Source organism: Oryctolagus cuniculus, chromosome 6, assembly GCF_051225735.1.
Source record: "Oryctolagus cuniculus isolate XC-2025 breed Fujian yellow rabbit chromosome 6, ASM5122573v1, whole genome shotgun sequence".
Lineage (NCBI taxonomy): Eukaryota > Metazoa > Chordata > Mammalia > Lagomorpha > Leporidae > Oryctolagus > Oryctolagus cuniculus.
In genome coordinates, this window is record NC_142872.1 from 3303331 (window position 1) to 3326994 (window position 23664).

General features: G+C 54.2%; 1 protein-coding gene across 1 annotated transcript; it reads right to left on the reverse strand.

The window, feature by feature from the left end:
• Positions 1–10809: 10809 nt before the first annotated feature.
• On the reverse strand, positions 10810–18849 carry LOC149125949 (ral-GDS-related protein-like). Its single transcript, XM_089335821.1, has 14 exons — positions 18835–18849; positions 18582–18644; positions 17496–17539; positions 17093–17287; positions 15688–15881; positions 15281–15549; positions 14425–14640; positions 13989–14092; positions 13472–13541; positions 12616–12690; positions 12132–12206; positions 11570–11602; positions 11094–11215; positions 10810–10873 (listed from the first exon to the last, which is right to left on the reverse strand). The coding sequence occupies exons 1-14, from the start codon at positions 18847–18849 to the stop codon at positions 10810–10812; spliced, it is 1539 nt and encodes a 512-aa protein (XP_089191947.1).
• Positions 18850–23664: the final 4815 nt, after the last annotated feature.

The window sequence follows — 23664 nt, forward strand, 5'->3', positions numbered from 1 at the left end:
TGCACCTATTGAGATAATCACGTGGCTTTTGTTCTTCAATTTGGTAACATGATGTATCACATTTATTGATTTGTGAATGTTGAACCATTTCTGAATAACAGGGATAAATCCCACTTGGTCTGGTGAATGATCTTTTTGATGTCTTGTTAGATTCAATTAGCTAATATTTTGTTAAGTATTTTTGCATCTAAGTTTATCAGGGATTGGCCTATAGTTCTCTTTCTCTGTAGTATCTTTGTTTGATTGAAGATTTAAAGTGGGGCCAGCACTGTGGTGCAGTAGGTAAAGCCACCACCTGCAGTACTGGCATCCCAGCTGTTCCACTTCCAGCCCAGCTCTCTGTTGTGATCTGGGAAAGCAGTGGAAGATGGCCCAAGTCCTGGGGCCCCTGCACCCATGTCAGAGACCCAGAGGAAGCTCCTGGCTCCTGGCTTCAGATCGGTGCAGCTCTGGCCATTGCAGCCAATTGGGGAGTAAACCAGCGGATAGAAGACTTCTCTCTCTCTGCCTCTCCTTCTCTCTCTGTGTAACCCTGACTTAGAAATAAATAAATGCATCTTTTTTAAAAAAAGAATTAAAGTGATGATGACCTCATAGAAGGAGTTTGAGAGAATTCCCTCCCTTTATATTGTTTTGACTAGCCTGAGAGGAATTGGAATTAGTTCTTCTTTAAACGTCTGGTAGAATTCAGCAGTGAAGTCATTTGGTCCTGGGCTTCTCTTTGTTGGGAGGGTCTTTAATACTGATTCAATCTCTGTCTTGGTTATTGGTCTGTTTAGGCTTTCTATGTTTTCATGGCTATTTTAGTAGGCTGTATGTGTACAAGAATCTATTTCTTTTAGATTTTCCATTTTGTTGGCATAATGCTCTTTGCAGTAATTCCTGATAATTCTTTGTATTTCTATGGAATCTGTTGTTACATTGACATGAAAAAAATTTTTTTAAAGATTTATTTATTCATTTGAAAGTCAGAGTTACACAATTGAGAAGGAAAGGCAGAGAGAGAGAGAGAGAGAGAGAGAAAGAGAGAGAGGTCTTCCATCCACTGGTTCACTCCTCAGTTGTATGCAACAGCCAGAGCTGTGCTGATCTGAAGCCAGGAGCCAGAAGTTTCTTCCAGGTCTCCCACACAGGTACAGGGGCCATAGCAGAGAGCTGGATCAGAAGTGGAGCAGCTGGGACTTGAACCAGCAGCCATTTGGGATGCTGGCACTGCAGGCGGCAGCTTTACCCACTGTGCCACAGTGCTGGCCTCTACATTTACATTTTGATCTCTGATTTGGGTCTTCTTCCTCTCTTTTTTGGTTAGTTGGGCCAATGATGTCTCAATTTTATTTTTTCAAAAAAAAAGCAGTTCCTCATTTCACTGATCTTTTTTATTATTTTTGCATTAAGTTTTGTTTATTTCTTCTCTAATTTTAATTATTTCTTTTCTCCTACTAATTTTGGGTTTGGTTTGTTGTTTTTCTAAATCCTTGAGATGCATTTATATCTCACTTATTTGATGCCTTTCCAATTTCTTGATATAGGCACTAATTGCTATATCCCAGAAGTTTTGATATGTTGCATTGTCATTTTCATTTGTTTCCAGAAATTTTATTTATTTCTCTTTTGATTTATTTTACGACACACTGTTCATTCAGGAGTATGTGGTTCAGTCTCCATGTGTTTGCATATATTCTAGATATTCTTGAGTTGTTGATTTTCAGCTTCATTCTATTGTGGTCACAAAAGACAGATGGTATAGTTTCAATTTTTTTTTGAATTTTCTGAGACTTACTTTATGGCCTAGCGTGTGGTCTATCCTAGAGATAGTTCCATGCACTGATGAAAGAATGTGTATTCTGCACCCGTGGGATGAAAGTATCTGTAGAAGTCAGTTAGGTGCATTTGGTCATAGTGTCCATTAGCGCTGTTGCTTGTTTGACTTTCTGATCAGCTGATCTGTCCACTGAGGGAGGTGAGCGTTGCAGTCCCCCATCTCTATTTTTTTTTTTTTTGACAGGCAGAGTGGACAGTGAGAGAGAGAGACAGAGAGAAAGGTCTTCCTTTGCCGTTGGTTCACCCTCCAATGGCCGCCGCTGCAGCCGGCGCACCGCGCTGATCCTGGCAGGAGCCAGGAGCCAGGTGCTTTTCCTGGTCTCCCATGGGGTGCAGGGCCCAAGCACCTGGGCCATCCTCCACTGCACTCCCTGGCCATAGCAGAGAGCTGGCCTGGAAGAGGGGCAACCGGGACAGAATCCGGCGCCCCAACCGGGACTAGAACCCGGTGTGCCGGCGCCGCAAGGTGGAGGATTAGCCTATTGAGCCACGGCGCCGGCTTCCCCATCTCTATTGTATTAGAGTGTTAAATAGCCAGGCCCCTGGGGCTTATACATTTACTACAGTCACTTCTTCCTGTTGACTTGATCCCTTCATGATTACAAGGTGCCCTTCTTTGTCTCTCTTAGCAGTTGTATTAAAGTCTATTTTGTCTGATACTAGGATGTCTATGCCTACTCATTTCTGCTTTCTGTTGGTGTGGAATATCTCTTTATCTCTTTCTATCTCTTCACGTTCAGTTTGTGTGTATCTTTGTTGGTGAGGTACACTGCTTGTAGATGGTAAGTAGATGGATCTTGCTTTTAAATCCATTCAGCCAGTCTGTATCTTTTAATTGGAGAATTTAGGCCATTTACATTCAAGGTGACTAATGATGAGTGGCAATTTGGCCTTGCCATGTTATGTAAATATTCCTATTGTTTGTTTTGTATTTCCTTTGTACTCTTACTGTGAGATGTTCTGCCTTCAATTGTTTTATAATGATGACTATCTTTCTGTGTTTCTCTGTGTAGCACACCCTTAAGCATCATTTGTAAGGCTGGACCAGTTGGTGACAAATTTTTTGTTTTTGTTTGTTATGGGAGGTCTTTATTTCACCCTCATTGTTAAATGAAAGCTTTGCAGGGTACAGTATTTTGAGTTGACATTTTTTTTCTTTGAAGACTTGGACTAGGGGCTGGTGCTGTGGTACAGCAGGTTTAAGCCCCAGCCTGCAGCACCAGCATCCCACATAGGCACCAGTCCTGGCTGCTCTGCTTCTAATCCAGCTCCCTGCTAATGCACCTGGGAGAGCAGCAGAGGGTGGCCAAAGTGCTTGTGCCTCTGTACCGACATGGAAGACCCAGAAGAAGCTCCTGGCTCCTGGCCTCAGATCAGCTCAGCTCCAGCCAGTACATCCTTCCCCGTTCCGCCATCTTGAGGATGCCGTTTTATTGTTTTGATGAATGGACACCTTTATCATTATGTAATGACCTTTGTGTCACTTTACAGCTTTGAAGTAACATCTGTTTAGTGTGATACAAGCTCAACCACCCCTCTCTCGGCTTCTGCCTGTGTGGTGTAGCTTTCTCCAGCCCCTCCCTTCAGCCTGTGTGTTCAGAAAGCTGAAGTATCTCTCTTGGACTCGGGGTACACTGCTGGGTCTTGTTTTTCATTGGAGATTTTAATCCATTTATCTTTAACATAATTATTGTTAGGTAAGGGCTTGCTATTGGCATTCTGCTATTTTCTTTGCTGTTTTATAGTTCCTTTGTTGCTTTCTTCTTTGTTTCCTGTATTTTGTTATTTGTTCATTTTATTTAATTGTGGGCCATAATTCCTTTCTTTGTCTTGTGCATATCTACTGTGAGTTTTTGCTTTGTGTTTACCATGAGGCTTACACAAAATATCTTGAATATATCAGTCTTTTAAACTGAGAGCAACTGAACTTCACTGCAGTACAAAGTTCCACACTTTTACCCATTCACATATGATGTTGGCATGTTTATGCCTTCATCCTACACTTCCAGGCTCTCTTAAGTATCTAGCTTTATATGTTGTTTTCCTGATGCCCTTCGGTTCTTGTCCCCTCCCTCCCTCTCTCGCTCTCCCTCCCTCCTTCCCTCCCTCCCTCTCTCCCTCTCTCTCTCTCTCTCCCTCCCCACCCCCCAGTTCTTTAGCATATTTAAGGCAGTTATGTTAGATATTTGCCTAGAAAATCTAATGTCTTTGTTTTCACAGGTACAGTTTCTGGAACTCTGTTCCATTTCTTGTTTCTTTGCATGCTGTGGTGTGTGTGTGTGTGTGTGTGTGTCTGTCTGTCTGTCTATCTGTCTGTGTGCTTTAAGTTGGGCATTTCAGAAAGCACACACCTCCCCCAGTCCTTGCAGCCGGTGCTGTGCCGGGGCAGCCTTCCCTGGTGAGCAGCTGAGCATACAGCTGCCAGGGGTGCGCAGGCTGCTGTGTTGTCTGTCCCTCCTCCCCGTTTTCGTCATTCTGGCCACCACCGACCTTCTCACCATCTCTGCAGTTTTGCCTTTTCTGAAATGTCCTAGACTTGGACTCTTACCATTTGTTGCCTTTTGAGATGGGCTGCTTTGACTCAGTAACAGGTAACTGAGGTTTCTCCACTTACAGAAGGGGGAGCAGCTGGGCACAGCGGTGAAGACCCCAGTGAGCCTCCCCCCACCCGTACACCCTGGTGCCTGGTTCAAGTCTGGGCTCCAGCCCCCAGCTCCAGTGTCCTGCTAATGGAAGCCCTGAAAAGCAGCAGGAGATGGTTCAAGTACCTGGGTCCCTGCCACCCTCCTGGGAGACCAACATGGATTTGCTGGCTCCTGGCATCAGCCTGGCCCACCTCCAGCTGTTGTAGGCTTTTGGGAAGTGAATCAGTGGGGAGACATTTTACAAATAAAGTAAAATGTTTGCTTGCTGCAAGACTGATGATGACAGCAAAGCAGGACTCAGACACTCAGAGGGGTTTCCAGTACCGTGGATCCATAACTCTGTGGTGCTTTGCTTCAACCCATGGAGGCTTTTAGAATTACCCCATCAGTCCAGCATTGTGGTGCAGCAGGTTCAGCCACTGCTTGCGACACCAGCATCCCATACCAGGTGCTCCACTCCTGACCCAGCTCCCTGCTAATGAGCCTGGGAGAAGCAGAAGATGATCCAAGCGCTGGAGCCCCTGCACCCACCTAAGAGACCTGGATGAAACTCCTGGCTCCTGGTTTCAGCCTGACCCCAGCCCTTGCCACTGCTGCCATTGGGGGAGTGAACAGAGGATGGAAGACCTCCCTCTCTGTCTCTCCTTCTCTCTCTGTAACTCTTTCAGATAAAGAAATAAATGTTAAAAAATACAACATTTTTATTCTTGAAAAATCCAAAATAGTTTATGGCGAACTATCCAAGAATCCCCTCCCCCATTAAATCTCTGTTCTTCAAAATCAACTATCTGGAAATGTCTCAATCATGTAGATTCAAGAATTAGAGTTATTCTGTCAGTTGAAAAGTTAATGTTGATGTCCCAGCAATTATTTTTGTGCTTCTTTTATCATCTTGTTGTTAATTTTTTTATTTATATAAAGAGAACAGATTTCATGTATTTCATAGGTACAATTCCAAGAAGACAGCCACGTTCCCTCCCCCATCAATCCCCCTCCTCCATCCTTGCTTCCTTCCTTTTTTTCTTTCATTTTTGCAAAAGCATGATTTCAATGCGCTCTATAATCTCAGGCTTAATGTACCACTAACCATAGCATTCAACAAGTAAAAAGTAGTCAAAAAAAATTACTCCACCAATATTCTGAGCTCTTACTTCCCGTACTTTATTCTTCTCTGTATTGAGGCACAATGTGATCCAACACTAAGTGGCGTTCAGGCCCCGCGTCAGGCGCGGGCCCCAGTCCCTGCGACCCACAGTGCTGGGGGCGGGAAAGGGCGCAACCCCAAGCTGGAATCCAGGGTCTCCTGCATGGGGCTCAGGGCTCTCCCTCCTCTCCTGTTCTGGCCGGGCTGCAATCTCGCTCGCGGCCAGTAGGCGGCGACATCATCTGACAGTCGGGCTCCCCACACAAATCCTTTGAGCAAGGAAGTATTTTGTAAAGTAAGATCAGTCCCGTCGCTGCGGTTGTATTTAGGGAGAGAATTCGTGTTTAACCGGTTGCTAAGCACCCGATTGCTGGCATGTCTCCATCTTTGAATGATGATCTCTGCGCCCAAGGCAAAGCCCTGACTTCTCACCCAGAGCAAAGCTTCCTGCCTCCTGAGGGGCCAGGGGAACAGGTGAGAGGCGCTGACTGCAGAACCTCGGCTCTCAACTGTGGCTGAGTGGGGGAGCCCCGGCAGCGGACAGGACCCCCGACACCTGTTCTCACCCAGGAGGTCCTGGTGAGTTGGCCAGTGAGGCTGGGGACCAGGCCTCGCCCAGCCGCCGGGGGCCCCTGGTGCAGCCCAGGGGAGAAGCTGGCCCTGGGTCAGCTCCCGCCGCCCTGTCTGCAGCTGCTCCCTGGACGGCTAAGCCAGCGGCAGGCAGAGCAGTGGCCCCCTGGGCAGGCTGCGGCTGCTGCTTCCTGCATGGCCTGGGACCTCACGTCTCCCCCCACCCTGAGCCGTCCCTCCGGGCAGTGAGAGCAGGGCAGAGAAGCTCAGCTCCACTCAGCTCCACACACCAGCCCTGGGGACCTGTTTGCTTCGTTCTGTGACGGGGCCGCGGGGAAGCAGGTGTGGAGTTTGGCCAGGGCCAGGAGGGACAAGCAAAGGCTGCGTCTCCCTCCTGGCTCAGGGGCCAAAGAGCCAGGCGTGGGCCCTGGGGGCTCAGCAGCCAGTGGTGGGACAAAGTGCAGGAGAGGGGGTGACGCGGGGGTGCGCCCTCTGACCCTCACCCAGGCGAGGCGGCTTTCATTTTTCCTTCTTAAATTTGTGTGTTTGTTTTCACTTATTAGAAACGCAATTGCAGAGAGAGAAGCAGCTTCCACTAGCTGGTTCACACCTCAGATACCCACAGTGGGCCATGCCGAGGCCGGAGAGCCCGGAGCCCAGTCTGGGGCTCCCCATCAGTGGCAGAGACCCCGGAACTTGGGCCCTCGCCTGCTCCTCCTAGGAGCAAATTAGCAGGAAGCTGGTTGGGAAGTGGAGGAAGCTGGACTTGAACAAGGTGGGCACAATGCCCGCCCTGGTAAGATGGTTTTAACAGGGGAGGATATCCAGTACACAGTCTCTGCAGTGTGGTCACACCTGGGTCAGCACAGGCCCTGCACCCGTGGTCACACCTGGGTCAGCAGAGGCCCTGCACCCGTGGTCACGTCTGGGTCAGCACAGGCCCTGCACCCGTGGTCACACCTGGGTCAGCACAGGCCCTGTACTTGGTCACACCTGGGTCAGCACAGGCCCTGCACTTGGTCTCACCTGTGTCAGCACAGGCCCTGCACCCGTGGTCTGCTGGAGCTGGTGCTGCTGCTCCGGGAGGCAGCTGTGTCAGCTCCGCTCCAGTGAGAAGGCCTGGGGGCTGTGCAGCTGAGCTGGGGTGCCAGGATCAGCTGGGTGTTCCTGTGTCGGGCCCACCGCTGGGCAGGCTGGGTGGAGGTGCCCAATGCTCCATGTCACCCCGTCACTTCACACCAAGAGGCCTCTGTCTCACACCCAATCAGTTACAAGCCATTGTAGCCACAGTGAGTGCTGGGTAGATGGACCCACTGGCCTAGGAACAGGAAGCATGGTCCAACCCTGCGGTCAGACCTCAGAGAACTGGCGAGGCCCTTAGTTTCTAGTCAGCCAGGATGGGGATACCCCACACAGAAGTGGGGCCCTCTGAAGTCCACTCTGTGACATCCCGGCCTGGCCCATGTGTGCCCAGCACGTCCTTGGCCTCAGGAAGGTCATTTCCCCTGGGGCTGCGGACACTTGGCTGGGAGAGGAGCCCTCTGCTCTCCGGTGAGTGTCTTGCCTGCAAGTCGGGCTTTGTGATGGACTGGAGCCCAGAGGAGGCAGTCCCACCCCCAGGTACTGTCAGGGCGCCCAGCTGTGATTCACAGCCAGGAACTTGGTGGCAGGAAGACCACGGCCTGTGTCTGGAGAGCCTGCAAGGCCAGGGCACGGCCGGGGGCTTCTCTGAGAGAAGCTGCGGCCCCCCAGCCCACCAGGCCCGAGGGTGCTGGAGCAGAAGTATCTGCCTTCCCTTGGCCACTGGCATTTCTGGCCTCAGCTGAGGTGGGTAAAATATACAAGGTATTTGTGAGGCAGCTGAAGAGGTGCCTGTAGGCAGATTATTTAGGGGCGGGGGAGGTTGCTGTGGCGTAACAAGTAAAGTCACAGCTGGCAACACCAGCATCCACGTGGGAAACCTGGGTGCAGTTCCATCCTCCTGGCTTTGGCCGGGCCCAGCCCTGGCTGCTGCGGCTATTTGGGGAGTAAACCCATGGATGGGAGATCTCTTTCCCTCTCTCTGTAACTTTCAAGCAAATAAAATAAACCTAAAAATAAAAAGCAGCAATGTGTTTATTTTTTAAAGATTGATTTATTTACTTGAAAGTCAGAGTTACAGAGATAGAGAGAGAGAGGTCTTACATCCTCTGGTTCACTCCCCAATTGTCCTCAGTGGCTGGAGCTGCATGGATCCAAAGCCAGGAGCTTCCTCCAGGTCTCTACGCGGGTGCAGGGCCCCAGGACTTGGGCCATCTTCTACTGCTTTCTCAGGCCATAGCAGAGAGCTGGACCGGAAGTGGAGCAGCTGGGAATCGAAACCAGCATGCATATAGGATGCCGGCACTGCAGGTGTGGCAGCTTTACTCACTGAGCTGAAGTGCTGGCCCCAGCAACAATGTTTTAAAATAAATTAAAAATAACTACTTGTTTGAAAGGCAAGGTGAGTGGGAGATCTATCTGCTGATGGCCCCATATGCTTGCAGCAACTAGGGCTGGGCCAGGCAGGAGCCAGGAGCCCAGAATACATCCAGATCTCCGGTGTGGGCGGCAGGGACCCAAGCACTTGAGCGAGCGTCCGTTACCTCTCAGGTTGCACTAGCAGGGAGCCAGATGGGAAGCAGCGTAGCACACCAATATGGCATGCAGCTGTCCCAAGCAACGGCCTACCCCACAGCACCCCATCACGCACCCCTAAATGTCTCTATAAAAGAGGTTCTTCAGTGACCAACACCTGCAACAATGCTCAAGTTCTTTAGGAATCAGGTACACTCAGATGGAGCCCGAAAGCACAGAGCAGTCAGGCAATCACAATGGGAATGACAGCACCATTTGGCAGGGACGCGGCCATGCAAGGGAGCTTGTGCTGTGGGTGTGCAATGCTACAAGCGTTCCAGGAACCCGGCAGTGTCCCCCAGGGTGCAGAGATGCAGCTTCTACGCTGTAGCTCCTCCACTATGTACATACCTGACAGATCTGTGCTGTTTCAGCCAAACGTGTGCCAGAGTTTAAGTACCAGCACTCAGAGCCCCAACCGGAAAACACTGCCATGTGCCTGATGGTGACTACTTACGCAGTGATTCAACGGTGGCAAAGGTGAGACACAGCAAAGTGCAAGAAGACAAGTTCAAGTCAGCCTTTGGAATCAGAAAGGCCAGGTAGAGTCCCCGCCCTCAGACATCATTTACAGCAAACGTCAGGTGTCGGTTGGCCCGACCGTGTGTCAGCGCTGGTGCCTGAGGCCCTGGGACTCCCCTCAGGTGTGCCTAGCTTTTGCAAGGCTGGTGGCTCCCAGGTGTGTTGGGAACGTTTCCTAAGACAGCTCTGCCTGAGGGGACTTGAAGACAAATGTGCCGTCCACAGGCACAGGTGCTGACCCTGCAGCACTGCTGTCGCCTCGCAGGTTGAAGATGCAAGTTCCAGTGAAAATGTGGGGACATAGAAAAGTTAATACAGAGAAGATGGAGAATGAGAGACCAAAGCAAGTGTCAGGAAGGGGCACCTGCTGCCATGAAGCCCAGCCCTTAGTGTGTCCATTATTTCCAGAAACAGACGGCTTGTTCCTATGAAAATAAGCAACACATTCATTTGGATACTAGCCATTAATGTGTCCCGTAGTGATACAGATATCAAAACAAACTTTTATGATAAAGCATTTTGACATTGTGGTAGTATTTTTACCTTCCATCTAAAATGCTTTTTATTCTTTTTTCTATTTTTAAAGATTTGTTATTTTACTTATTTATTTATTTGAAAGCTAGAGTTAGTGGGAGAGATAGAGAGGTCTTCCATTTGCTGGTTCACTCCCCAAATGGCCACAATGGCTGGAGCTGGGCTGATCGGATGCCAGGAGCCAGAGTTTCTTCAGGGTCTCCTGCATGGGTGCAGGGGCCCAAGGACTGGGGCCATCCTCCACTGCTTTTAGCAGGGACTGGATCAGAAGGAGAGCAGCCAGGACTCGAACACACCCCTGATGCCAGCACTGTAGGTGGCAGCTTCACCCACTATGCCACAGCACCAGCCCCTCTTTTATATATTTAGAAGGCAAAGTGAGAGAGAGACCTTCCATCTGCTGGTTCACCTCCCATTTGCCCACCACAGTCAGGCCAGGCCAGGCTGGACCCAACATCCTAAACCCAGGGCAGCAAATGCAGGAGGAGTGAGGCAGTGTTTTTACACCAGGCATCACATGATCTGCCAGATCCTCTTAGGAGAAGAACCTCAGGGAACCACAACCAGCGAGGTGCAGCTCCAGGAGCTGCAACTAGGAGGGGCCCATGTCCGCAGCACATTTGCACGGGTGGAACACCGCTCACAACCTCAGTTATGGGGAAGCAATGACGAGGAATAATGAAACTCATGGTGCAACATATTTATGTTAACTTTAATAAAACTCTACTAGGGAGTTACTAACAGTGACTATAGTTAAATGGAGGAAAAGAGAAAACATAAGAGGGGCAATTAAACTGATACAATGCAGGCCTCAGCTTCACAGCAGGGAGGCCACTGTCTCAGGCACCAGGCTCACAATGAGCTCAGATCTGCTCCTGAGGTCCCAGGCACTTGGTCACGAGGGCATCACGATGGTGTTCATGGCCTTGAGGATGCTGTGGGCTTCTTGACAGGGGGCTCCAGCTGGCGGGACAGGGCGTAGCTAACGGAGAGAGAGCACAGCCATGAGTCCACCAAGAGCCTCAGCTCAGGCCTCCCTCCCAGGGCCTGTCCAGGAGCTGCAGTCCTGGGGCCAGAAGTGCCCATGGGACAGGGCCTGCTGCCCACCAGGGGGCCTGGGCGATGCTCCCTGCAGCTGCACAGCAGGGAGAGCCCTCCCTACCCCCACACTAGGCTTCACCTGTTTCCTGCCCATCACTCACCTCTCCTTCTCAGTGAGAAACTCCACAGACCGGAACCACACGCCAAACTCCTCATCACGCTTAAAATAATACTTGCTCGCTGCCACCTGCAGTAGTTGGATTTCTTGCAGGACTTTCATTTCCTGGGGATGGAGGGACACACAGGACACTGTCAGGGCCTGGGCTGGGAACGCTGTGGGGACCTGGTAGGGGAGGGGCTGTGGGGTTCTGGGTGTTTCCTCTTAAGAGGCCTCCTCCCCTCCAGCCCATGCAGGCCCCACCCGGGTCTCCGATGGGGGTGCAAACAGCCCCTCCCCAGGGGCTTCTCCTTGATTCCAGTCCTCTACCCGCACCCGCCCTAGGGATGGGTCTCCCCCTCATGTGCACCCAGCCCTCCTAATAGAGCAAAGCTGCAGGCGTGATGCATGGGGGTCCCGACCGGGGCCACCTGTGACCCCCAGTGCCCTCCTGCCCTGAGTGAGGCCACAGCTGCTCACCTTATTCAGTTTCTGGAAGCTGACATCAGCCTGCTGGAAGGCAGACAGAGTCCATAAGAACCGCCCCCAGCCGGGCCCAGCCCCGAACCTCGCCTTCATGAGGCCATCAAGGGGATGTGGGTGGGAAAGGACAAGGATCTGGGTGAGCTCTGGAGAGGGGACGTGGCAGCTGAGGCTCAGGCACCTGCTGTTCTCCCCTGCCTGGTGACAGGCGGGAAACAGAGGCTGGGATGGGCGGCAGTGCTTGGCCATGTCAGTGCTTCCTGACCTTGCTGGGCCCAATTTCTCTTCTGCCCATGGAGCCTACCCGAGGGGAGGCCAAGGAGGCTCAGCCAAGACCTTGTGTAGCTTTGTCCCTCCAGGAAAGGGAGGGGCACCCGGTTGGAGGCCCCGACACTCCCAGGGCAGAGGCAGTGAAGCCCCAGCCCCAGGGACGGCTGTGAGGTTCAGGAGAAGGGGGGGCAGCGCTGAAGGCTAAGAGTGCAGTCCAGACTCTCCCCACCCCGCCCCGCCCCCAAGCCTCAGGGACCCGGCCCACCCCATCTGCCCCAGGATCACTCACATGCACAGAGTCCCCCATCACAGTGTCCAACATCACCAGGTATTTCAGGTAGGTGCCAAGAAAGGGGACGACTCCCTGTGCCACAGGGGGTGGTGATGAGCACCTGCTCTCAGCTGCCCCCCGAGCCCTGGCCCCAGAGACCCCTCCACCCCAGCTCCTAGACCCTGGCTCATGTCTCCCCTGCGAGCCATCCAGGACCTTGGCAGCCTCCTCCATTCTCTATCCTCCCAGCTACTCCCAGGACAGTAGGCACCCCTAGGACTCCTGCTGGGATGTCCAAGGGCACACAGGCCGTGTGACCCCCAGCACCACCTCAGCCCCAAGTGCACTGAGAGCCCAGCTGCCCCAGGCCCTGGCTCTGGTCTCTCTGGTGGAGGCCACTGAGGCAGTGTGGGGACTGCAGGGAGGGCTGGAGGTGGAGGCCCTGCTCCTGTGGCTCGGGCCCCGGTGTGACGGAGGAGTCCCCTCACCCGGGGACACGCACCTTCTGTTGTTTCCGCAGCCTCATCTGAGCTCTCTGCGGATTCTTCTCCCGGGCAGCAAGCTTGAAGGCTCCCTTCTGCCAGGATCAAGGTCAGGGTCTTAGGGCCTGTCCTTCTGACCCCTGCCCACACCTGGGCCCTCTGCCGGGGCATGGCATGTCTGACCCCCTCCCCCAAGTGCACTCTATCTGGATGCTGTGGCTCCCACCCTCACTGGGGGCACCTTGAGCAAGGGGTCTCCCTGGGTCTGATCCTTGACTGGCGAGGGTGCTGGGCACCCCCCCACCACAGCTGTCCTGACTCAGCAACCTACGCCTGCCCTCCTCCTCCTCATTGTCCCCTGGGAGGAAGGCCAGGCCCTGCACTGTGCATTACCCTTCCTGGTGCCTCACCGACCCCCGTGAGCCCTGCACAACAGGCTCATCAGCCCCATCCTCTACTTGAGAAATCAGAGGCCATGGGCAATGACCAGCCCAGGGCCACACAGGAGAGCCTGCCCTGCCCCCAGCTGACCGCCACCCCACTGCTTCACCCCAACTCCAGCTGCACCCCTGGCCAGGAGTCCATCAGGGCTCTCTGTGTCCTGGTCCCTGGCCAGGCACCGCCATGGAGAGAGAGGGCCAGGTGGTCTCAGGAGGCCTGGCTGACAGGTGCTGGCCACCCAGCCCCACTGTATGCTCATCCAGCCCCAGCAGGGTTGAGGACGAACCACAGCTTCTGCTGCACATCTCCCCTGCCACTCAGGGAGTGGAACCCAGGGATCTCTAGTGACAGACAGGGCCTGCACAGGCTCTGGGTGGCGACACTTTGCTCCCTCCCTACCCCCCAAGCACTTGCCCCGCCTCCCAGCCTCCCTACCTTGGTGAGTCGATCTCTGCTCAAGCCATTGTCCTTCTCACAGAGGCGCTCAAATTTTTTGCAGCTTTTGCTGTGGAGATGGGAAACCAGGAAGAGCTACTCGGTGTGATGGGAGGGTGGTGAGTGCAGCTCCCTTTGCTGGAGAGCAAGGAGGATGCACACGGCCCAGGTGAGTTTCCCACTGAGTTCCCTAAGCCCTGGTGCCCAGGGGACAGGTGGGGAGCTCAAGTGGCTCTCCTGGGCCCCTCCCCTCCACTGAGCAGCACCGTTCTGCCTCAAGTTCACCTGCACAGGGAGCTCCGGTGCTGCCCAGGAGCACTATTAAAGAACTGGTGTCTGACAGCAAAGCAAATATCCTGTGGGAAAAATTAGGCAGAAGGTCTAGGGGTCTCAAAGGTGCCATTCCCCATGCCTCCCCTTAGAGTCCACGTCTGGCCCCTCCCAGAGTCATGGGGGTTAGTGCTGAGTCCTAGGGTCCCAGGTACACCCTGGTGCTCCTGTGGGAGAAGGCACCCACCTGGAGACTTCTCCCCACGTCTCTTGCAGGCGACAAATTGGGGAGGTCTGTAGAGCAGTGAGGATGGCATGGGCCGAGGAAACGTTCCTGAGGGTCTGGCACTCCTGGAGAGCAGAGCGGATGAGGGAGAAGTCACCTGATCCCCCTGGGCTGACGTCCCCCTCCTGCATCAGATGCCCATGGAGCCACAGGAAGGCACGAGGGCACTGTGGCCACCCTCACAGGGAGAGGATTGGGTTCAACCCACACGGAGGTTCAGGTGGGAGGTGAGCATGCACCCCTGGGGGAAGTGAGTCAGGTCAGGCCCCTCCCTGCCAGGAAGGGCCCAGGGTCTGTGCAGGGTCTTCAGCCACAGGGTGTACTCCCGAGGGCTGATAAAGCAAAGTGGCCATTCCCAGAGTGCAGTGAGTGAGGGCCCTGGCCGCCCGCAGCTGACCTTGGCCACCTTGATCCAGTGCTCCACCACACGGGCCCTGTCCGTGGCCTTCATGCTGGGGTCCCCCAAGCATGTGGTTACTACACAATTTGTCACGCAGTTGAACTGCTGGACGGTGGCATGGACAGTGGAGGCCAGGTGTTCCTTGCCTCTCTTGTTGCTCTTGGTCCAGACGGAGCCCAGGCAGTGGAAGGGCACGACCTTCTGGAACAGCTCCTGGGGAGGAGAGTGTCCCATGGGCACAGCCACCCCCACTCAGAGTGCAGGGGTGCTGTGCATGGGGCTCACAGTGGTGGGAGCAGCAGCCCACTGAGGGTGCCCAGAGCCCCACGGCCCAGAGCCCATTCTTGGAGAGAAGACACAGAGGTGTTTTCTCCCGGGCATCCTGGACAACTCCCCATCCCTCAGCCCATCTCCATCAGCCCTGTGCTCCTTGTGTCCATCCCAGCGCACCTCCCTGTGGCAGCTACAACAAGGGCTCTGTTTGCATGTCTGCTCTGGGACCCCGTCCAACTCTGAAGCCTGATCAGTGCTGAGACAGGTAGGCATTCTGGGCAGACTGGCAGGGATGGGGGTCTGGCTGCACCTCAGTGAGTGCCCTCCACCACCACTGGGCCACACCGTGCCCAGCTTTCTGTCTGTCACTCTGTGCACCTGGCATGAGTGTGTCCCATCTCTGCTGTGCACAGGGGACAGGTGGGTTAGGACATGAGAAACGAGCCCGGGTCACACTGGGGCTGAGACATGAAGCCTGGGCTGACTCAGAACACTGGACTCTGGCCAGGGCTTGAGTGGGATGGCAGGTGCCACAGGGACGCCGTGGTCCTGGCCCTGCCCAGCAGAGCCGGTTGCTCACCGCATCCAGAAGCGTGAGCTGTTCTGCCATCGTCCTGGGGGAGAAGGCGGTGATGTCAACCATCTCCGCCCCAGGCAGCTCCTCTGCAGTCCCAGCCCAGCCAGAGGAGGCCTGTGGAGCTGGCCCTGGTGCTGATTGTGCACATGGGGGCAGTCCTCGTGGGGAAGCTGGCCCTGACTCTGGAGCAGGTCCTGGCTGAGCCAGTGGTGCTGCAGCTGGCTCCAGAGCCAGTGCGCAGAAGGGTGCTGGCCCTGCACGCAGAGCAGGAGCTGGAAGAAGAGAAAGGGTCGCCAACGTGAATCACCTTCCAGTGACCTCTGCAAACCCCGAGAGGTCGCACTGCCTGGAAGGGGATTCCAGCCCCAAACACCACCCCTGAGAGACCTGCAGACTGCGCTGCCCCTCACCGTCTGCTTTGGCCTCAGGGTGCTGGGCGTGTCCGGGCAGGGCATACAGAAAGTACACCTGGGTCACCAGGTCTCCTCCAGGCAGGCTGACAGGCTTGCAGCCCACCTTCATCTTCAGCAGTGGAAGGCTGGTGTTGCCATGGAGCTCTGCCTCGTACAGGGCTCTGCAGCGTCCCAGGAAGGAAGCCATGTTGCTGGGGATGCAAGTGAGGCAGCGGGGTCAGAGGCTGGCCTAGGCCGTCACACTGCACTGCCTGGGGCCCCTCTGTGGTTCTGGGGCCCTGGGCATGCCTCAGCCTGTCCAGAGCATGACCCCACCCCCCAAGCCCTCCTGGGCTGCCCCGGCCGTGGGAGACCTGGTCAACAGGGCTGGTGCACACCCCATGGTGACAGCCTCCCAGTGACCTTCTTTCCTGAGGGGAGGGCCCCCGGCGCTCAGCATGGAGACTCCAGGCAGACTTAGGAGCAGGTTTCTCAGCATTTCTGCAGGTCTGGGACTCCTGGGGTGGGGGCTGGGAGCATGGTTGGAGCTGGGAAGCACCTGTGCTGGGCATGGACCCCTGGCTGCTCTGCACCCCAGCCTCCCCTCTCCTTTGCAGGTCTGGGACCCCATTCCCAGCTCTGTTCTCCTTTCCTTTGTGGGGAGTACCTGGGCCTCGGTACTCTCAGAGGAGTCACAGGAAGTGGGAGATCCACACCCTGTCTGTCCCTCCCCAGCCACAGCCCACATTTCACTCCCACAGTTTGCAGAGACAGAAGGCCTCTGACTGGACCCACAGTCTGTGACGTCCTAGTGGGGCCTGGGCTCTGACATCCTGGCAAGACCATGGGAGGACGATCCTCTCCCCCTCTGACCCTGTGGACAGGCCCCGGGCAGGCATTCAGCTGGGAGAGTCTGGGTCCTCCCAGGTCAAGAGCCCTGGGAATGCTATCTGCTTTGCTCGCTGAGCTGTGACATGTGTCTGCAAAGTGACTGCCCAGTGCTTAACATTCACTTGCTGTGGGGATGAACCACACATGGACCCTTGCCAGAGAGCTGAGGGGCCTGGGCCCCACACCCAGTGCCTGTGTCCTGCTCTGTCTGAATCAGGGACTGGGGCTGGGAGGCCTCCTTTACAGATGGGAATGCAGGGCTGCTCTCTGTGGGGTCTTCCAAACCTCGAGGGCCGTGGGCTATTGAGTCCCGAGGGTGCAGAGACCAGAAGAAGAGGGATGAGTGCAGCGCCAGCAGCCCTGGCCACAGAGCAGGCACCAGGCCCCTGCCATGTCTGCAGTCACATGGTCCCTGTCAACCCCTGAGGCTCACGCCCACACCACCCCACTTCTCAGAGGAGCACACAGGCACAGAGAGCCACGGCTAGGGGGCGGCAGAGGCCTTGTGTTCCTGGAGGGCACAGAAGCTCACCTATGGAATATCTGGTCCAGGAAATACGGAACAGTGCTGAAGTCACCATATGAGCACAGCAGAGTGGACAGGTGAGCGATGGTTCTTCCTGGGGAGGCCTGGACCAGGGACTCCTCCAGCTTCACCCCAGTGCCTGGCTGCAGGCTCCGCAGGGGCCAGACCTCCGCCAGGTGCAGTGTGGACACACCTCCAAACTAGAGGGGACCAGCAGGGACAGGAGTCAGAGGTGGCTCCAGGGACCCCCGACCATGGGAGTCTGGACTGGGAGAAGACCCCCTCACAGAGGGCATCCAGCTGCACCAGGTGACCCCTCACATCCCTGAGGGTTGGGAATGAAAGGCCCAGAGTGACTTTGTTGGCCACACAGAGAGCAGCGTGGGAGAGTGGGGAGGGCAGAGTATCCCCCAGGGAGGCCAACAGCTGGGAGCAGCAGTTCAGAGATGGAAGCTGGTGGTGTCCCGGCCACAGCCCTTCTGCACGGTGATCTGACTGTGGCTGCTCCAGGGGACACCTCAGCCCCTCTCCCCAGCAAGTGCTGTCTGGGCCTCTGTCTCAGCAGGGCATTAGCTCCTGTGAGAGCGACGGTGACGCTCTGACTCTGCGTCCCTGAGTGTGGTTGCATGTGCCATGTGCTCCTGAGGAGGTGATGGACGTTAGGCCAGGCCATGGTGTGGGCCCCAGGTCTGCCGTGCAGATAAGGAGAGGGGACAAGGACACAGAGAAGCACGGGAGAACACGAGAACATGGGAACAGAGATGGACATGTACAAGCAGGAGACACAGGCACATCCAGCCCCCAGCACTGTGTGCAAACTGCTGTGTGAGAGCCGCCCTCGAGTGGGCCCTGGGCTGTGACTGCCCAGCAGACCAGGCTTCCAGGGGCACTCTCTGAGGCTGTGACCTGCAGCAGGGCAGCCGGGGACGAGCACTGGAATCCCAGCTGAGCCGCAGGACAAATGTCCTTTCTCATGGAACAGGATGGAGACGGGTGGGGGCTCCAGGGCTGACCGAGAGACACACTGCTGACACGTGCATGGAGTAGTCTCTCTCTCTCGAGGGTAAGCCTCACCCCTGTGTGTGGGGTTTGGGTTCTCCTTCGTGGGTTGTGGGGAGGTCTGGAAGCACAGCGGAGCTGACCCCTGCCCGGGATTCCCGGGCTGGGTGGGAAAACAGTGCTGTCCCACACGTGGATGCTCTTGACTTCATATCCAGGGAACCAGTAGTAACCTGTCCCCTGAAAATCCCACCAGGACCCGACATGGGGTTGCCATAACCCAGCTGTCAGTGGGCAGCAGAGGGGCGAGATCTCTTAGGAACGAGACTGGGGTCAATCACTCGGGTGGGAAACACCAGGACGGGGCCCAGAGGTGCCTATATCCAGGCTCTGGTCCTCGGCCCAGCCTGCTCATCTTGAGTCCCCGCCTGTGTATCTCCCTAGGCCCCTCCCTCAGCCCAGCCCAGCACTGTCCACGGCTGTTGGCCTGACACACCTGTCCATTGCCTGAGAAGATGAGTTCCTCATGGGAATCATTGCTGATCTCCAGCGTGGAGCCCTGCAAACAGAGTGCCCGGAGCCAGGCCAGAAGGTGTCAGTGTCCCACAGGAGACACCCTGTGAGTATTTCCACTCTCCAGGTCACATACGTAGGGACATCTGGGTATACCCCCAGCCAGGAGGACTCCAGGTGACACAGGAGAACTCAGGCGTAACCCCTGAGTACACAAAAGGGCCCCCAACACCCACTTTCCCATCTGCCATCCCTGGATGGGTACGGACGACACCACAGCCGTCCTCCAACACCTGAATCCTGGTGCTGTGCAGGAAGGGCACCTCCTCTGTTCCCTTCGTGGGGACGGGAGAACAGCCCACGAGGGTCACCAGAGACTCCGGGCCTGGACGGGACTTCCCGGGGCTGCTAAACCCTGTTACCTGTGGCTGCCTCCTCCCCTGTGGCCACAGGCGTCCATAGTGAGAGCTCAGCCAGCGTGTTACACGTTGGAAGAGACCTTCATTCTGGGCTTTGGCTCTGCGAGAGCCTCGCCTTGAAGGACAGCAGCAAGGGAACATAGTTCTCCCTGCAACGTTTCCTATCAAGTGAGCTGGCAATGGCTACCACTGGAATGTGGGTGCCTGGTTACCAGAGTTCCATGTTCTGTTGTGGCCCGTCACCAAGGAAGTGAGGTCACTTCCTCCAGGTCCAGTACATGGACCCTTCCAGCAGGAAGAGCTCCCAAGGCCCTCTGGGCTGCTGATTGTTCCTCTCCTGCCCGATGCCATCCCCTTGACTGTGCACAATTCTGCAAACACAGCCCCATCCCTCAGTGCCTGGGAGACCTGGATGGGGTCAGGATCCCAGGTTGAAGGGCACTCAGTTGGAGTCTAAACCTCCTTTTCCTATCATTTCCCAAAGACAGTAGCCTGCTTCTTAGGAAGGCCCCTAAAATCCAAGCTAAGGTCAGTGAGGAAAGCCAAGGGCAGTGTCTTAGACGAGCCCTAAGTTCTTAGGCCATCTTCCGCTGCTTTCCCAGGCACATTAGCAGGGAGCTGAATCAGAAGTGGCACAGCTGAGCCACACACCGGCACTCCTATGGGATGCTGGCAGAGCAGGTGGTGGCTTCACCTGCTAAAGCACAGCACCAGCTCCTGTGTGAGCTTTTATTTAGAATGCTGAGATTGAATGGTGGAACTCGTGGCAAGGTCATGGCATCAGCTGGAGTTTGAGTGAGCCATGGAAGCCCCAGCCTGGGCCAGGGTCTTCTCCACTCCACAAGGGTGGCCCTCCATCCTGAGTCGGGTCTGGTCCTGGTTGTTCCCATGCTCAGACGCTGCCCCCCAGTCAAAATCTCTGAGCTGGAACCTGTGTTTGCACTCTGGCCTGCTGTAAGGACAGAGCTGCCTTCCCACGTCTCAGACACCCCCAAGCCTTCAAACACGAGTGTCAGCTTCAGCAGGCTCCTGAGCACCACATGGTTTCTCTCCGAGCCCCATGCTGCAAAGTCTGGCCTGCTTGCCATGGAGCCCCACTGCCCTCCAGACCCTGACCCCTCCAACGGCAGTGTGTCAGAGCCAGCAGAAACCTGTAGCCTGATATCAGGGGTCTTTCCACAATTCTTTCCATCCATCTTTTTTTTTCAAAAAAAAAAAAGATTTATGTATTTATTTGAAGCAGAGTTACAGAGAGGCAGAGATAGAGACAGAGAGGTCTTCCATCTGCTGGTTCACTCCAAATGCCCGCAACAGCTGGAGCTGCTCCAATCTGACCAGGAGCCAGGAGCTTCTTCCGGGTCTTCCACGCGGGTGCAGGGGCCCAAGGACTTGGGCCATCTTCTATTGCCTTCCCAGGCCATAGCATAGAGCTGGAGGGGAAGTAGAGCAGCCGGAACTTGAACCAGTGTCCAAATGGGATCCTGGCACTGCAGTAGTCTTATGTTTCCTTCTCTGTCTCCTAATGAACTGGTCACATTCTGTTTTTACTGAAACTTGTGTTTTTTATTTGCTTTACACTTTTTATTGAAAACAGTTGCAGATAAAGTAATTCATATTTTCCAGATCCTATTTCCCTTTCTCTCTCCTCAGAGATATTCAGTCACATTTTCAAATTTATTGCCTTTAAATATCTCAGAGCATTATTTTATTTTTTTAAAGATTGATTTCATTAATTTATGTGAAAAGCAGAGTAACAGAGAGAGACAGAGATTGTTCATCTGCTGGTTCACCCTGTACAATGCGTGCAACACAGGGCTGGGCCAGGCCGAAGCCAGGAGCCAGGAGCTCCATGTGGATCTGCGACGTGGGTGCAGGGCCCAAGCATTCTGGCCATCTTCTGCTTTCCCAGGCTGTGAGCAGGAGCCAGGAGCCTGTTCTGGATCTGCCACATGGGTGCAGGGGCCCAAGCCCTTGGGCTGTCTTCTGCTGCCTCCCAAGTGCATTAGCAGGGCGCTGGATGGGAAGCAGAGAAGCTAGGACTGGAATCGGTGCTCTGATATGAAATGCTGGTGTCGCATGGCAGCAGCTTAACCCACTGCACCACAATGCTGGCCCTAGAGCATTATTTTAGACTTTGTTTTGTTTTTTGAAAGTTCCTTTTACCAACTTAAATGTAGGACTTTAAAATCAATTACTGGCAGGTTAAGTGTTTGGCTTAGCAGTCACTATACCAGTTGGGAGGCCCAAGTCCCACTTTGCAGGGCCTGGGTTCAAGTCCTGTTTCCACTCTTGATGCCAGCTTCCTGCTGAGGCACGCCCTGGGAACAGCAGTGGTAGCAGATGTGGTCAAGTCCCTGCTGCCCATGTGGAAGAGCCAGACGGAGACCCAGGCACCTGGCTTTGTCCCTGGCCCAGCACCAGCTGATGTGGGCATCTGGGGAGTGAGTCAGCAAATGGGACAACTGTCTGTGTCTCAAATACATAAATAAATGGATTAAATCTGTTACTGGTGATTAAACTATTCCATCCACTTATTAATGAAAAACATACTGTCAAGTTTATTCATTCATTCATTTTATTATATTCTGCCTTTCTCCCCTTATTATGTGGAGGGAGAGTTTTTTTTTCTTATTCAGTGATTTTCCTGATTATATATAAACAGTGCCTTCCATAGTTGCTTGGCAAGTATTTGTTGGATGAGTAATATGCTTTCAGTTAGTTCAATCCCCAACCCTTGTCCCAAAACAAGTCATAGAAGCCAGATTCCTCAGGACAGGCACTGTGGTGTAGTAGGTTAAGCATCTGCCTGAGGCACAGGCATCCCATAGAGGCACTGGTTTGAGTGCTGGCTATTCTACTTTTGATCCTGCTCCCTGCTGATGGCTTGGGAAAGCCGTGGAAGATGGCCTGAGTGCTTGGGAGCCTATGTGGGAGACCCAGAAGAAGCTCCTGGCTCCTGGCTTAGGATCAGCTCAGCTCTGGCTTTGTGGCCATTTGGGGAGTAAACCAGTGGATGGAAGACCTCTTTCTCTCTCTGTCTCTCCCTCTGTCTGGCCTCTCAAGTAAATAAATAAATCTGAGAGAGAGAGAGAGGGAGAGAGAGAGAGAGAGAGAGAGAGAGAGAAGAGAGAGAAAGATTCCTCTTCCAACCTAGGAAAATGCCTCTCTATCCTCTCCCTGGAGAACCTCAAGTGACAAGTGCCATGCCATGTACTGGAGCTGGGTATGGACTCCCAGAGGCTGAGAGGGGCTGAGCAGCAGGGCCAGGCTGGGCCCCCTCCGTTTGTTACCCTTTGAGCCCAGTCTTGCTTTCCAGTTGCTTCTCTACAAGGCTGTGCATTCTTCACTGAGTCTAAGCCTTAAAACACACGGCTGTGGGGCTGGCGCCGCGGCCCAGTAGGCTAATCCTGCATCCCATATGGGTGCCGGTTCTAATCCCAGCTGCTCCTCTTCTGATCCAGCTCCCTGCTATGGCCTGGTAAAGCAGTGGAAGATGGCTCAAGTCCTTGGGCCCCCGCACCCACGTGGGAGACCCAAAAGAAACTCCTGGTTCCTGGCTTCAGATCGGTGTAGCTTGGCCATTGCAGTCATTTGGGGAGTGAACCATCGGATAGAAGACCTTTCTCTCTGTCTCTCCCTCTCACTGTCTGCACTCTACCTTTCAAATAAATAAAAAAAAATCTAAACAAAACAAAAAAACACGGCTCTCCCTGGGTCTTTGAGCCATCCTTTCTGACCAAAAGTATAAATCATATAAATTTCTTATTAAACAAATTTATCATGTTTTTGTTTTGCTAACCTGTCTTCTATTGCACAGATACCGGCCACGACCCTTGTGACTGGTGGGAGAAGTGCCCCACTTTTCACCCCACGGTCTCTTAGGAGGCAGACTTTCTTTTTTTTTTTTTTTAAGATTTTTTTAAGTTGTTTTTTCTTTTTATTTGACAGGTAGAGTTACAGACAGTGAGAGAGAGAGAGAGAAAGGTCTTCCTTTCATTGGTTCACTCCCCAAATGGCCGCTATGGCCGGAGCTATGCCAATTGGAAGCCAGGAGCCAGGTGCTTCTTCCTGGTCTCCCATGCGGGTGCAGGAGCCCAAGCACCTGGGCCATCCTCCATTGCCTTTCTGGGCTACAGCAGAGAGCTGGACTGGAAGAAGAGCAACCGGGACTAGTACCTGGTGCCCATATGGGATACCGGTGCCACAGGTGGAGGATTAGCCTAGTGCACCATTGCGCCGGCCCCAGGAGGTAGACTTTCAGCAGAGGCACACTTTGCCAGGGGACTCGGTCTCAGTTAAAACATGTTCTCCTATGTCCTTCCAACACGCAGCCTTCCCCACCCCATTCACTTCCAAAACCAGGAAAGGTACCCAATGATGGGAACAGGGAGGTCTGAGGGCAGCCGTTCCCAGCCCCTGCCTTCCTCCTTGGGGAAGAACACAGCCCCAGCCCGCTCCTCTGCCTGGCTCTGTTGGCCAGCCCCCAACTGCAGCGTCTAACCCCAGTCCTGGGAAGTGGGTGAGGGGAAATGAATCTTCCTGGGTGCATGGCTGAGAAGGCAAGGCCTGCTTCTGGCTCCTTAAGGATGGGGTCTTTTGGAGGGAAATTAAAAACAAAAACGCTCTAATTATTGTACCCCAAGGTTA

Coding starts and splice junctions, on each gene's coding strand:
- LOC149125949 (XM_089335821.1), bottom strand. Junction 17,288..17,495: donor CAGCTGTTGGCCTCCCTGGG/GGATACTCTGCC, acceptor TGGTCCCCTCTA/GTTTGGAGGTGTGTCCACAC. Junction 15,882..17,092: donor CTGGACCAGATATTCCATAG/GTGAGCTTCTGT, acceptor TTGCATCCCCAG/CAACATGGCTTCCTTCCTGG.